We start from the raw sequence: 14273 nt of genomic DNA, 5'->3' as shown, positions 1-14273 counted from the left end.
AGAGGAAAAGGAAACATTTATTTGAACCCTAAAAGAACAGAGTAGAGAGAACTGAGGAAAAGGAATAATTGAGGAGGTGATGACTGAGAATTTTCCAGAAGTGATCATAGATATAAATCTATTTTTCCAAGTAGAAGAAAAGAAACCCAGGTATAGATACATCATAGTGGAACTGTGGAACAGCAAATACAAAAAGATTCCAAAAGTAGAGAAAAAGAACAGATCATAAAGTACAGCAGCAATGATGAACACCAGAATGAACGAAATAATACCATCTTCAAGGTGTCAGTCTTGCATTGTAGATCCAACCTATTTTTTTTTTTTAAGAATGAAAGTGATACAAGGACATTGTCAGATGAACAAAAAGAGAGTTTACCATCAAGAGACCTCCACTAAAAGAACTTCTAAATATTTACTTTAGGAAGAAGAAAAGGATCATAAAGTAATGGTCTGAGATATGAGAAGGAATGGTAAGTAAATAAAATAGGAAACATATAAATACATGTATATAAATACCTGTGTAAAAAGTCTGGAGAGGCGTGACCAGACTTAAAGTGTTCTAAGGTTCTTGGATTGTCTGGTTGGAGGGTTTAAGATATTATTTAATTTAAAGCTTTGTTCTATTAAATATGCATGGTAAAATTTCCAGGGTAACACTAAAAGAATAGAAATTGAACATACAAGTTCCACATGAATAAAAAATTAAAGGAAAAACGCTACTCCTGAGCCCTCTATTTAGGAGCCAAGGCCATCCAGCTGAACAGTAATAGTGTTCAAGCTTTGCTACTTAAGGGAGCAGCACTTAGAAACATGGGCAGAGTCCAAGAAGCAATAATCCACTTTCGGGAGGCTATACGTCTTGCACCTTGTCGCTTAGATTGTTTTGAAGGTCTCATCGAATGTTACTTAGCCTCCAACAGTATTCGTGAAGCAACGGCAATGGCTAACTATGTTTACAAAACTCTAGGAGCAAATGCACAGACCCTTACCCTTTTAGCCACCATTTGTCTCGAAGACCCAGTGACACAGGAGAAAGCAAAACTTTATTAGATAAAGCCCTGACCCAAAGGCCGAACTACATTAAGGCTGTGGTGAAAAAAGCAGAGCTACTTACCAGAGAACAGAAATATGAAGATGGAATTGCTTTGCTGCGGAACACGCTAGCTAATCAGAGTGACTGTGTCCTGCCTCGGATCCTAGATCTCCTTGTAGCTGTCAGTGAGTATCAGGAAGCAATGGACCAGTATAGTACAGCACTAAGTGGTGGACTCCCTCCATCCTGCCTATGGAACTGGAGTTGTTTGGAGAGGCCAGGCATTAGCAGTTTCTCTGTGACTGGGTGGTCATTTCACTGCTGCGCCAGGGAGATGACGCATTAGCCAGGAAGAAGCAAGGCAGAGATTCAGGCCTTTCCTTTGTTTTTTTGTCCCCTAGTTTGGACTCCAATGACCAGAAGTCTCTAGAGGGGATGCAGAAGGTGGAGAAGGAGAAGAGTCCCACGGATGCCACTCAGGAGGAAGACGTGGACGACATGGAAGGGAGTGGGGCAGAAGGGGACCTAGGGGGCAGCAACAGCGAGGCGGCCCCATGGGCTGGCCCGGAGCAGTGCTTTGGCATGCGGTGAGGCAGGCACAGCTCCGTGGCCACCCTGGCCTGCCCTGCTCTGAGCACCTCCATGGACTGAAGGAACCTGTAGGAGCCCCTCTCTGGGAGGACGATGACTCAGCATGTGACTGCAGCAGGGGTCTCTGCCCCTTGCTCCGTATTTCTAGTAGTGATTTCATTTTAAAAAACTGAACCTGACCAACCTTCCATGTATCTCCATCCTCCTCTGCTCCAGCCAGGGAGGACAAAGTGAGCGCTCTGAGAGGCCCGTGGACGTGTCGGGGCTTCTGGGCCAGAGTGCTTTTTATAGAACTAACTTGCAAGCTCGAGGAACAGACAGCGTTTTGTCTGTGATGTTGTGGATGGGTTTAAAGGAGCGACCTGTTCCCCAGAGCAAGAGTGTCATCTCCCAGCAGCAGCATGGACTGGCCCTTTCAGAGGGTTTCCTGTCCCAGAAATTATTATCCTGGGTTGTCCACACTTCCCTAGTAACCTTGCTTCCTTCTGCAATGTTAGTAATGCCTTAAGCTGACAGTCGCTGTTTTGCAGAACAGTTCTCCTATTTGCTAATCTGGTAACTTGCCTGTGAGCCTGGGTCGAATCTGAGAAACAAGTGTGACCTAGAGCATGAACAGAGATGCAGTTGGGGTAATTAATAAAACTGTTTTTTGTACAGTAAAAAAAAAAAAAAATTAAAGGATAGACTGCATATTAGACAGAAAGCCAAAATCCAGCTAAGTTAAGAGACATGTAAAGTTTAAGGACAGGGAAAGTGAGAGTGAGAGAGAGACAGAGAGAGATGGAAGAGAAGGGAGGAGGGGGGAAGGAGGAGGAGGAGGGGAGGGGAAGGAGGAGGAGGAGAAAGGGAGGGGGAAGGGGAGGGAGATGGGAAAGATATATCAGATAGATATCAATAAAAAGAGAGCTGGGATAATTACCTTAATATTTGACAAAATAGATTTTAAGACACACACACACAAAAACAACAACAACAAAAAACAGTACTAGTGATACAGAGGGCCACTACTTAAAAGTTAAATTTATCAGAAAGAAAAATATGACAATTTTAACTTGTTTAACTTAAACAACCTTAGGCTATAAAAATCAAAAATTCATAGTTTCAGGGTAAAATAGACAAATCCAGAATTGTAGGTACTCCTTGTTCTTTACTGTGAAAATCACAAAACAATGAGTAAATACATTTAAAAGATAACATGTTTATTGCTTGTGGCATTAAGTGTGATTTTGCTCCATTTTCTAAACTTTCTTGATTGTTGTGACAATTGCTTTTATGATTAAAACACCGTTTTTTTTAAAAAAAAATGAAGTGTGGAAGTCAAAATTTTAGTTAATTGAGGACTTGAGGTGGGCTTAGTTAATTAGGGTTTTACTATTTTGGGGCTAATTATATAGTTTTAGTTCTTACCCCAATGTTTATAAGGTTGAGTACATCTTAATTACAACTTCTTGTTTCTTTGTATTTTGCTAGAATGTCAAATGATTTACACATGGACTTAAATTGCTCAGGTAATCCTTGACTGATACATTAAAGAATCTAATTTACCACAGTTACTGTTTTCCTAAATAAGAATAAAAGATTTTGCAAAGAATGCATAATAATGCATTCCACATTTAAATATGCTACCACTGATTGTTATTAGCTACATCTGGATATCTGTATCAACAACAGAGCTTTGATTTTTCTCTGCTTCTGCCCAGACATCACTATTATCACTGCAGGGGATCAGTTACTCTGAAAAAAAGGAGAGAAAGATACAAATTGGTATTTTTTCTCATATTGATACTCTCTTAGACTTAACTTTCCAGTTCCTAAAACTCAGTGTTCTACTTCTACATATGCCTTTTGAAACACTTTGTGGTAAGCAATAGTTACAGGAAATAGGAACAGATCACTGTAGACAAATAGAAAACAAGGCAGCATGCTCTGAGTCTGGTTCTAAAGAAAACAGGCACAAGATTTTTTTTTTTTTTATTACAGTACTGAAAAGAGCCAGTAAATAGACTCTCTTTGAATGTATCATCTCAAAATCTAAACGGTAAAACCTAGTTAGTCTATTATACAGATTTTTTTTCATAGTTGATTAAATTTTACTGTGCAATTCTGGGAAAGAAATAACACGATGTTGGAAAAGTATAACAGTAATTTAAAAATATTGTTATATTTTGAAAGATATTTTAAAAATAGTGATAGGAATTCTAAATTCTTATGTTTTACCCAATCAACGTGCTTTAGAATCTTTTGAGATTTGAATATCCAGAATATTCAGTTAATGTAATCCTTTTGCTGTTTGAAGACAACAATAAAAGAATAAGAATGGAATGCATTATTTGCATCTCTTTGCTATTGAAGATAATAGTGTAAAAATTGAATCTTAAAAACTTCAGAGTAGATTAATAAGTCAATTTCAAACTATCATTATTTTTCTTTTTTACTGTTTATTGAATTATAACGTGTACAAACAGCACAAATCAAGAAGTGTACAGCTTGATGAATTCCTACAATGACACTTCGTGCTATCAGCACATTGTATCATTAACTTTTAAGTTGATAAACTGGTAAGAATGAAGGATTAAAACCATCAACAACTACCACAAAAAAGCAGAGTAGTAAACAAGAACCAGTAGGTGTGACTAAACCAGGTGGGAAGCACACTTGCAAAAATGAAACAAGTTTTGTCACATTTTATACCACACAGGTTTTCTGTATCATCAGAACATGAGAGAATACATTGTCTCAGTCTGATAGGAGCCGGACTTGGAGTTTCTCTTACTGTGCTTTTCCTCCCTTGCCTGCAGGAGTTGTACATTTCAAAGCAAACTGCAGAAAAAACAGAAAACTTCAGAACCAATTAGATTGCTTAGCAACGTTTTTTTCTTTCCTGAGCTACTTCTGTGTAATCCTCCTGTCACAAATTGTGACCTTACACAGTAACTTTAAACTTGAAAATCAACTTTTCAACGTTTTGAGACGCTCTCTTCCCTTGATTGACAGATCGTTTTGTTCACTTGAAAGTCTTGGACGTCTCCTAATTCCCGGTCTAGTCATAACGCCCAGAGGTTACTAAAGAACACTCAAGATTCACAGGGACTCTGCCCATGGTTTACCTTGTAAATACAAGCCATTCTGAGATCTGGGTCCTGAAATTATTTTACCCTTCGAGAGCAGAAATATTACCATGATCATACAGTGAACCCCTAGATTTTCAAATTCTTTATACATTCAGCGACTTCTTCGACCGACCAGTAACTTTCCCAGTTAGCAACCAATAGTTTTACATAGGTTGCTATCTGTTTTGTTCGCAATTTACGAGCAATTTAGCCACACGTAAGCAACCTTAAGGAAGGGGAAGAGGGGTTCTTCCTGTCAATGAATCCACACAATGAGAGGCCCGTGGTACCCAAATGAAACAATGATAAAAGATCGGCAAAGCTCAGAAACGTTCCTGAAAGCCACGAACGCCAGCTCTGATTTCAGGTTGCCGGAGTGCGCCCGCTCGGTAGCCTTTATGGCCAAGAGACAGAAGGGTCCAGGGCAGAGGGTCCCACTGGGGACGCTTAAGATGAGAGTGGGCGACCCTGCTACCAGCCCGCCCCCACCACAAAGAGGAGTAAACGCTCCGCATCCCCGTCACCAGGGCAACTCTGCAATCCGACACCTAGGCGCAAGATTCCGCATTCCCAGCCACCGGACGCAGAACACACGCGTTTCACAACCCGGACGCAGGGACTCCGAGGCTTCCCACAAGGCCGTCCCTGGGGTGCTGAGTGCGACGAGGAAGACGCCCTCTCTGCAGGCCCCGGGTCCGAAACTCAGCCACCCCCAACGACCCCGCCGCTCCCGGGTCTCGCTTCCCGCACGTGGCGGCCGTGATTGCCCCGGCCGGTATCCCTCCGCGTCCGTCCCGCTCAGTCTCCCCCTCCCTCGCCGGGACCCTCCGATCCGGCGCGCCGCGGAAGGATCGCACGCACGCGCTCGCGCACGCCCCGTGGAAACGGCGGAGAGCTGAGGGAAGCGCGGTAAGGAGCAGTCGCCGCTGCAGTCGCTGGCAGAGCAGCTCCGCAGCCTCCCGCTGCTGGTTAGTCAGTCCCGCGGTTGCGGGCGGAAGGGCGGCCAGTCCGGGCGCGCTCCGCAGCTCGTCCCTCACCGCCGTCCCCACGTCCTCCCTCCGCAGCTCCTCGGGGAAGGGGGCGGTCGGTGCCTGCGCAGAGCCGCCTCCTCCTCGCCCCCGCCCCGCCTCCCCCCGCGCCGCCGCCGCCGCCCGCGACCGCCGCCGCCGCTGCGCCTGCTGCTTCTCGCCGTCCCCGCTGCAGTGCGAAGGGCTCGAAGATGGCCGGTTGGCAGAGCTACGTGGATAACCTGATGTGCGATGGCTGCTGCCAGGAGGCCGCCATTGTCGGCTACTGCGACGCCAAATACGTCTGGGCAGCCACAGCCGGGGGCGTCTTCCAGAGCATTACGGTGAGGACCGGCGGTGGCCTGGGGACGCGGACCCGAGCGGGGCCGGCCGTGGGGGCGCCGCCGCGCGGAGCCGGGCCACCGGGAGGGCCGCGCCGGCAGGTGTGCGGGGCGGCCGGCGCCGAGGATGCGGCTGCCGGGCGGGCGGAGAGCCGGAGGCCCGGGGACTCCCTCTCGGCGGGTCTGCGCTGACTGGCGGGGGCGGCGGCCCGGCTCCCCGGCGTTCCCAGTGCCTGTCCGGGTGAGGCTGTGGGAGGGGGTACGCGCCGGCTCAGAGGTGGGGGGCCTTTCCCCCTTGTTCGGTCCTCCTGGGTCCCCTGGAAGCCCCGAGGCTCGCTTTGTACGTCCCGGGGTGGAAGCGGGAACCGGAGGGGCCGGGCCGGGGCGCGCTGGGCCCGGGTGGGGGTCCTCCGGCGGCCGGGCCGCCCCTCGCTCCGGGGACAGCGCGCCGCCCGCGCCGCGGGCTGTGAGAGGCGGCGGCTGCCCGGCCCCCGGGATCCTCGCGGCCACTTGCCGGAGGTTTGCCGGTGTCCAGGCCTCCGAGGCTTGCGAGAAATGTACACCGACAACGTAGGTGGATTCGTGAATCTCGACTACAGCTCAGGCTCCATAGGATTTTTTTTTTTTTAATTCTCCAAGATGGCGAACTGCCATTGATTTCTCTCTTCCTCCTATGGAGATTCATCGATACACCGTTATCCCCAGTTACGCAACATAGCTCTAAAAAAGGGGGTGCTTGAAGGGGCTTTCAGTAATCTGCGAAGATCAAGGGGACACTTCAGTCCTCCAAGTCCCTCCCTCTTTAGTTGTGGTAGTAAAGGCACTAATGCAGATTTATGCTTCACGCTGCCTGATTTTTCTGTGACTTGGTGGTTTGGCTCGGTTGCCGCATGTCTGGGGGATAATTGTCACTAAGCCTCCAGTGCTGCTTTATTGTTTTGCCTCTTTCTGCACAAGGCTCATTCTAAAATTGTGACGATTATATCAAATACAGGACCATTCTCTTAATTTCTTAAGCTTCACGCCCCCTTCCTATCAGACGCCCAAATCCAGGCCTCCTATTATGGGTGCTACTAATTATTCTTGTACTGCTTAACATGGTTTAAGATCTAGCGGTGTAGAACTCAGTCCTTGCTACAAGTACTTTCAGGTTTCCTGTTACCGCAGTGGACTACAGTTCTTACAGAGAATTGGCATCTGGTGATCAACTTTTTTTTCTGCGGTCCTCTTGTCTTTGTGTGTGAGTTCCCGCTGTCTGGCCGGGAAGATTGCAGGAGTGTGCTTGGAAATGGCTGGGGCCTGCTATGACTCTGCAGTTCTGATGGGGGCGACGCCTTCCTTCTTATTCATGGAATGTTAGAATGCACGTTTTCTCCTTTCCGGTTTTGGTCGCTACCTCAGTTTCTTTCCCAGTCTCCCTCCATTTTCTCTGTTCTTTACCGTTGCCTACTGCAGTGCTGCGGACAGAATCCTCTTTGCGTTTGCCCAGAAAGAAAACTGATTACTGAGGTGGTAGGGGAAGGGAAGTTGCAGAGAAAAAGGAGTAAGCGGCTAGAATAATAGAGAGGAGGGAAATATGAATTTGGGGACGCGCTGAAGTCTAGGGCTTGAAGTTCATACTAATACTATGGGGGATATTTCAAGCTGTTTGAAGTGAGTAGAAGTGAAAACAGGTCTGCCAAGCATGGCCGTTATTTTAGGAGACTTGCAAACAACTTTAAATTTGATGCCACATGACTGTAACGTGACTGATTATGATAGATAAGCTTTTGTTGAAAGTTTTTAGGTGAATCTTTACCATTATGTAAGTACTTCAGGTACCACCTGACTTGAAACAGTTTATAAATAACTCTTAAGTTTGCAGTTTATCTAGTGTCAACTAGCAACTAGAGATTCTTTGCGTAGACTGGTCTTGGTTACCAGACTACACTCTGAACTGTGAAATCTAATTAACTGACTGATATAAAACATGTCACCATGTAGGATTAAGTAATTTTTTAGAAAAGACTGAAACTTGATTTTACATTGTTGAAACGTGGATGTCTTGTAGTGGTAGTACAAACTTGGCAGTCTTTGCTGTTATACCAAGGCAAGGAATTAACTATAACTTTTTTCTTTTCTCTCTTTTTCTTTTCTTTTTTTTTTTGGTTGGGGGCTGCGGGGGGGGGTGGCGGGGGGACAGCCAGTAGAAATAGATATGATCGTAGGAAAAGACCGGGAAGGTTTCTTTACCAATGGTTTGACTCTTGGCGCAAAGAAGTGCTCGGTGATCAGAGATAGCCTATACGTGGATGGTGACTGCACAATGGACATCCGGACAAAGAGTCAAGGTGGGGAGCCAACATACAACGTTGCCGTCGGCAGAGCTGGGAGAGGTAAGCAAGGCACCCTTTTGGTTGAAAGTTGCATGCCACGTTACAAGTGATTAAGCAGTCTCTTTAACATTTTGAATAAAGTGTTAAAAGAGTCCGTAAAGGCTCTTAAGGTGGTTTTTGTGAACTGCCCAGCACTGAAGGAGGCACTGCTGAAGATTTACTTCCTCTACAGCAGCTGCATACACAGCCTAACCTCTGAGATCCTGACTTTATTCTCAAATAGAATATTCATATCATCTTTTCAGTTTCAACTTTAGTAAACTGAACATCTAAATTTGCCTCTAATATATGGATAGCTGAATCACTTTGCTGTACACCTGAAACTAACACAACATTGTTAATCAACTATACTACTCCAATATAAAATAAAAAGTTAAAAAAAATCAATTTGTCTCTTCAACTGTTAGTTATTCAGATTGTTAAATCATTCAAATTGGTTCCTTTAGTCCCTTTGGGTCTTTGACCTTTGGATCTCTTTTCTTTCTTGCTTACATTTTAGTCATTCACTATTCAGCATAAAAAAGGAAGAGTTAATATTGGCTCATATTTCTATTAGAAACATTGCTAGGGAAGAGAGAAATAATTAGAATGAGGGTTTTGAAGTAAGTTTTCCACTTACTAAAATATTTTCAAAGACTAAGTGTGTCTGATTTATTCGAAAACTAGGAAATTATGTTTCATTTATATACTGGTCCAGAAATTCTGGTGTTTCCTGACTATTGTCAACACTGCAGAAATTCTTACTGTACTAAATAAATCTCACTACTTTTTTGAAAGAAACTTTTAAAACTGAGGTTTATTATGACATCTAGTTGATTTACAGATACATTTAAATGTGTTAACCTGTGTAAATGTTTTGTAAATAAAGAGGGCTTGTGTAGCCTCATATAGCAGACTTGGCACATCTAATTTTGAGACCACATCTACCATGGGAAGAAACTTGAAGCTACTCTGAGCCGTAATTTACTGCAGTGGTCCTACCAACTCCCTGTGACTGTCCTAAAGGTTACTCTTGTTCTGATGTGAGTTGATGCTTATGAGTATTTCTCTATAGGAAAATTAGATGACTGTGAAATAGTAGACAAATCTCTAAAACATTACCTGAGCTCAGATAAATATATTAAAAAGAAGCATCAACCATGTGACGTAAAAATGAGAATGTTTTCATACCATACAGCACTACTGACATCTAGTGGCAGTGAATATAACATCTGACATATGTACATATGTTAATATTTTCACAATAGACCTTTGAACTGCATCATAGAAGAACCTGTTGTTGGAAATAGTAAATCTATTTTAGGATTTTAGACTCAATTAAAAACAAAGCTAACACAGAGAGGATATAGTAAGCACAGGCCTTTGGTACTTTTAATTTGTCCTTTTCTGAATGGCACTGAAAATGCCGTTTAAAATTCGGTCTTGGTTTTCCTCTGGAAATAATAGATACAGTTAGCCCCACTGGTAAGACTTAATAGTTGGTACTTAATCAAGCAGTTAAATTTGGGGAGAATTTTATAAGTAAATAATTACCTAATTTTTTTTTTTAAGTTTATTTTTTGGGGACCAGTTTAATATGTGTTTGTCAGACTAATCAGAAGTTTTTTGCTCTGTATAAAAGATAAATGTCCATTAAAAGGAATGAAATAATGCCATTTGCAGCAACATGGATGGACCTAAAGATTATCATACTAAATGGAGTAAGAGAAAGAAAAATATATGATATCACTTATATGTGGAATCTAAAAAATATATAAAGGACTTATTTACAAAACAAGCAGACTCACAGACTTAGAAAACAAACTTATGGTTACCAAAGGGGAAAGGTGGTGGGGGCAGGGATAAATTAGGAGTTTGGGATTGAGAGATACACAATACTATATAGAAAATAAATAATCAACAAGGACTTACTGTATAGCACAGGGAACTCTACTCAGTATAATAACCTAAAAGGGAAAAGAATCTGCAAAAGAATAGGTGTAGGTATATGTATAACTGAATCATTTGCTGTACACCTGAAACTAAAACAACACTGTAAGTCATCTATACTCCACTATAAAATAAAAATTAAAAAAGATAAATGATCACACTTCTTTTTCGCTAGCTCGTGTAAAGATATTTTTATAGAGCATTGCAGCTGCACTGATTGGACTTATAAGATACAGTTAACAGTCAAAATGTTTTCAGCACATTACTAGTTTGAAAGTTCTCCTTTTTGGAGACCTGGCTGACTTCAGTGCTTCGTTGTTCATGGAAAACTAACTTAATGTTAACTTACTAATGGGGTTCTGTCTGCTAAAACTTATGGGACTCTCTTGATTAACACTTCTTTTGAAACACTTTTCTTCTTTCTCTTTCAGTCTTGGTCTTTGTAATGGGAAAAGAAGGGGTCCATGGAGGCGGATTGAATAAGAAGGCATACTCAATGGCAAAATACTTGAGAGACTCTGGGTTCTAGCTGCTAGGCAGACTGTTAAGTATTAGGGAAAAATTGCTCTTAAACTTTCCTAGCTGTAAGCTTGAGTCTTAATTCTGGAAATTTTATTAGCAATGCAGGGTGATGGGGTATGAACCTGTGTCTCCTTTGTATCCCTCTGTTGGTGGGGAAAGGTGTCTTTCTTTCTGCCCTCACCCCCCTTAAATAATTCTGTTCACTTTTGTTTTGTTTCCTTGTGTACTCCAGCATTGGTTATAGTCATGGGAAAGGAAGGTGTCCACGGAGGCACACTTAACAAGAAAGCATATGAACTCGCTTTATACCTGAGGAGGTCTGATGTGTAAGCAGCCTCTCCCCATCTACCTAGCAACTGTCTTCATCACCACCCCGATTACGGTCACAGTGCTACCAGACTATAGATGGTAGCTAATTTTTCTTTACCTATTTTCTAATGTCACGATTCCTGTTTGCCCAATGGATCATTTGTATGTTAACCACTGTATGTAACCAACCTTATCTGGCAACATAATTGCAGCACAGTAATGATTTGCATGATACCTTGAAATTTGGGGGGAGGGGGCATGCCAAGTTGGGCATCACTTTGTCTTAGCCATTAATGGGATATTGATTACTAAAATAAGTTAATATTAAGCAAGGTGCCGGTTGTACAATCTCTAATTTGATCAGTGTCTTTCAGCACTTTGAGCATTTACTTAGCTCATTTAGTCTTCCTTTTGTAGCGCATGGTTGGGAGGAAAAAGTGCATGCGTCTTTCCTTCACTCCTCTTTTCCCACCCCCTCCCTTCGCACATAGGTATTTGGTTTGCTTCCATCTTCTTTCATGCAGTGCCTGGTTTATTTAACCAATTAATATTCCTTTTGTAGATGAGCTATTGAGAGCTGCAGTAGTTTGCTTTTAGTATTGCTGTTGCACTTGAGTAAAGACATCTTTTTTCATAGTGTCTACAGGACATATGACAAGTGCAACTGCAAAACAAGAGCAAAGGCACTTCCTCCCATGACCTTATAGTAACCATACTGATTGAATCCCCAGGGACATTCCATCATTGCAATAGCTCACATTTTTGTTCCTCTTTTTCTTTGCACACCAGCTCTACTCTTTAGTAAAATTGTAAAAGGCTGCCATTATGGACATTTGGTATCCCAACATAACCATCTGGAGTGTGTCCAGTTTGTTCTTCATAGGACCAATTTTTATTTGCAGCTTGAGTTTTTATATGAAGTTGCATTATTGTGGACTTGGTTGTCTTGTGATGAATTTTTTTCATATGTATTCTGTGCCATACAATTGTTAAAATGAACTGTTGCTATTGTGAGATGGATTTTAACCGACCTCTTAAAGGTTTCTTTCGAATGGCACTACTTTAGGGACATTCTAGTATTTGCTTCTATTGTTTGGGCCTTGTGGATAATGTACAGATTTAAGAACAAATCTTGTTGCTGATTTGTCCATTTCTTTCCCTGCACTTTGTTACATCTGGGATACAGTCTAACTCATCTGATTTAATATGCATTTAAAAAAATGCCATAACTATTAAACACCTTGTTTACAGACAGATGAAATAAATTTATTCCAACCAAATATTTTAGACTCCTGTTGTTTATATAAATTGTTAGCTTACTGTTACAGTTGATTTTTGATACAATGGGAATATACTCTGCTACAAGCATAAAATTAAAAAAAAAATTCAGCTGATGGCCTACTCCATTTCCTTTAGTATTTATCATAAAATGAGTGCCTGGGAATTTATTTTCAGTAGGCTTTGCTCTATTAAAAATGGCTTGTAGTCATTTCAGGCTAATTTTCAGGCTTATGAGGCAAAAATTGACTTATCCACTAGAAATTAAATATTTTTGTCTTGTTGCTGGTCTCTTGATGTGAAATCTAATGAGCAGTAAGGGGCCCAATACCAAGAAGGGTTTCTGCATTGTGGATTCTTCTGTGTTGAACTGTCATATGACTTCTTTCAATTTGGAGGCTATGTTGGCAGGCTGAAGTCAGCCAGCTGGGACTCTCACATAAGGGAAGACGTTCCTTAAAAAGCATAAAAGATAGTTGGGATGTCTTGCAGTTTCTGGCTTTGGAGTGACATGTTAACTATGACTAGGTAATAGTTTAATCCCAGATGTCATAAGGTCCCTGAGATGTACTGAAGTTTAGTAAATATGTTTAATACTATTCAGATAAATGATTATCACGAACTGTCAAGCGGAAGCTCCAAGTTCAAAAGTTGGTGGGTCTAAGCAAAACTGGGGAGCTGGTTATAATGCAGATTCTGGGCTCTGGATTTCTACCCTGGAGATGAAGATTCCAGAAGTCCCTTTAGAAACAGTAGGTCGGTCTTGATTCATTTTAAGTGAACTGTATGCTACCCGTTTGAGAAAGGGTGGGTTTAGGGAATGGGAGTTAATCTCTTTGCCTTACTTAAAATATACTGTGCATAATTAAAATTTTTTTCTTTGACGTTGTCAATTCTGAATTTGATTGTCCATACAGGGATGTAAAGATAATGGAGGATATGGATTTGGGGCTACTTTGATAGCTGGGCATAGCTTAGAATTGTAAAACAACAGTAAAACTTCTTGACCTGTTAAGATCCTTGTTAGGAACAGGAGGTGGGTCAAATGAAAATCTGGTGGTTGGGTTGTGATGATTCATGATTTTATGGTAATATATATATATTTATACTTTAGTTGTAAAGAACTGTTAGGGTAACTAATTAGAAAGCAGTAACCAGACTTGTGAAACCCTTACTGAATGAACCTATAGTAAGTAGGTGAGGGGACTGTGTATATGCTGGAGGTGTGGGTAGGGGAGTAGAGGATGGCAGAGGGCAACTGTATCATTAATGAATGAAACTAGTCATTGGCCCCCTTCCCACAGTCTCGCTTGAAGGACACTTATGAAAATATATACATGTGTCTTTGCTTTGTGTACTTAGTTCTTAGGAATTTAACCTAAGGAAGTGGAGCTATATAAATTCGTATAGCAGAATGTCGCTACCACAGCATTACTTAGAATAACTAAACTTGGAAAACTACAAAATTTAACTTGCAGGGTTATGGGTCGAATAAATGACTATATGTCCAAAAGATAAAACAGTCATTGAAGAATTACGTAAGAAAATGCTCACCAATGAATTTTATATACTAGGATAAATATATGCAGTATATAATGTATTTTACATATGTATTTCTGAAGGCAAAATATAAATTTTTCTCTCAGGTAAGTTTCCAGGTGACTATACTTCTAAAATCAGAAAAATTTTAAATTAGGAATATATATTTTAATAGAAGTGGGATTTTAATTTTATTCAACGTCTTATTAAAAAAACTGTATAGTTATACCATAGAGAAA

At 41.8% G+C, this 14273-nt stretch overlaps 2 protein-coding genes and 1 pseudogene across 3 annotated transcripts; all 3 read left to right on the top strand.

The window, feature by feature from the left end:
• Positions 1 to 690: 690 nt before the first annotated feature.
• On the top strand, positions 691 to 2405 carry LOC118894564 (annotated as a pseudogene).
• A 1663-nt stretch (positions 2406 to 4068) lies between these two features.
• LOC118894103 lies at positions 4069 to 5874 on the top strand. Its single transcript, XM_036849796.1, has 2 exons — positions 4069 to 5643; positions 5799 to 5874. Exon 1 carries the CDS (start codon positions 5007 to 5009, stop codon positions 5631 to 5633), a length of 627 nt encoding a protein of 208 aa, XP_036705691.1. The 5' UTR covers positions 4069 to 5006; the 3' UTR covers positions 5634 to 5643; positions 5799 to 5874.
• Positions 5875 to 5892: 18 nt separating this feature from the next.
• PFN2 (profilin 2) lies at positions 5893 to 12497 on the top strand. 2 transcript variants are annotated; one of them, XM_036849798.1, is made up of 3 exons: positions 5893 to 6085; positions 8265 to 8457; positions 10818 to 12497. In XM_036849798.1, the coding sequence occupies exons 1-3, from the start codon at positions 5954 to 5956 to the stop codon at positions 10913 to 10915; spliced, it is 423 nt and encodes a 140-aa protein (XP_036705693.1). In that variant the 5' UTR covers positions 5893 to 5953; the 3' UTR covers positions 10916 to 12497. The 2 variants fall into 2 exon arrangements, with proteins under 2 accessions (XP_036705693.1, XP_036705692.1); XM_036849797.1 differs by having other exon boundaries at positions 5894 to 6085; positions 11141 to 12497.
• Positions 12498 to 14273: the final 1776 nt, after the last annotated feature.

The sequence above is a fragment of the Balaenoptera musculus genome, chromosome 4, assembly GCF_009873245.2.
Source record: "Balaenoptera musculus isolate JJ_BM4_2016_0621 chromosome 4, mBalMus1.pri.v3, whole genome shotgun sequence".
NCBI lineage: Eukaryota > Metazoa > Chordata > Mammalia > Artiodactyla > Balaenopteridae > Balaenoptera > Balaenoptera musculus.
This window is presented reverse-complemented; position numbering and strand designations above follow the sequence as displayed.

Excerpts from the sequence above, each read along its gene's own strand:
- PFN2 (XM_036849798.1), top strand. The coding sequence starts at position 5,954 with ATGGCCGGTTGGCAGAGCTACGTGGATAACCTGATGTGCGATGGCTGC. Across the intron at positions 6,086-8,264 it reads GCGTCTTCCAGAGCATTACG|CCAGTAGAAATAGATATGAT; the intron begins GTGAGGACCGGC and ends GCGGGGGGACAG. Across the intron at positions 8,458-10,817 it reads CGTCGGCAGAGCTGGGAGAG|TCTTGGTCTTTGTAATGGGA; the intron begins GTAAGCAAGGCA and ends TTTCTCTTTCAG.
- LOC118894103 (XM_036849796.1), top strand. The coding sequence starts at position 5,007 with ATGAGAGGCCCGTGGTACCCAAATGAAACAATGATAAAAGATCGGCAA.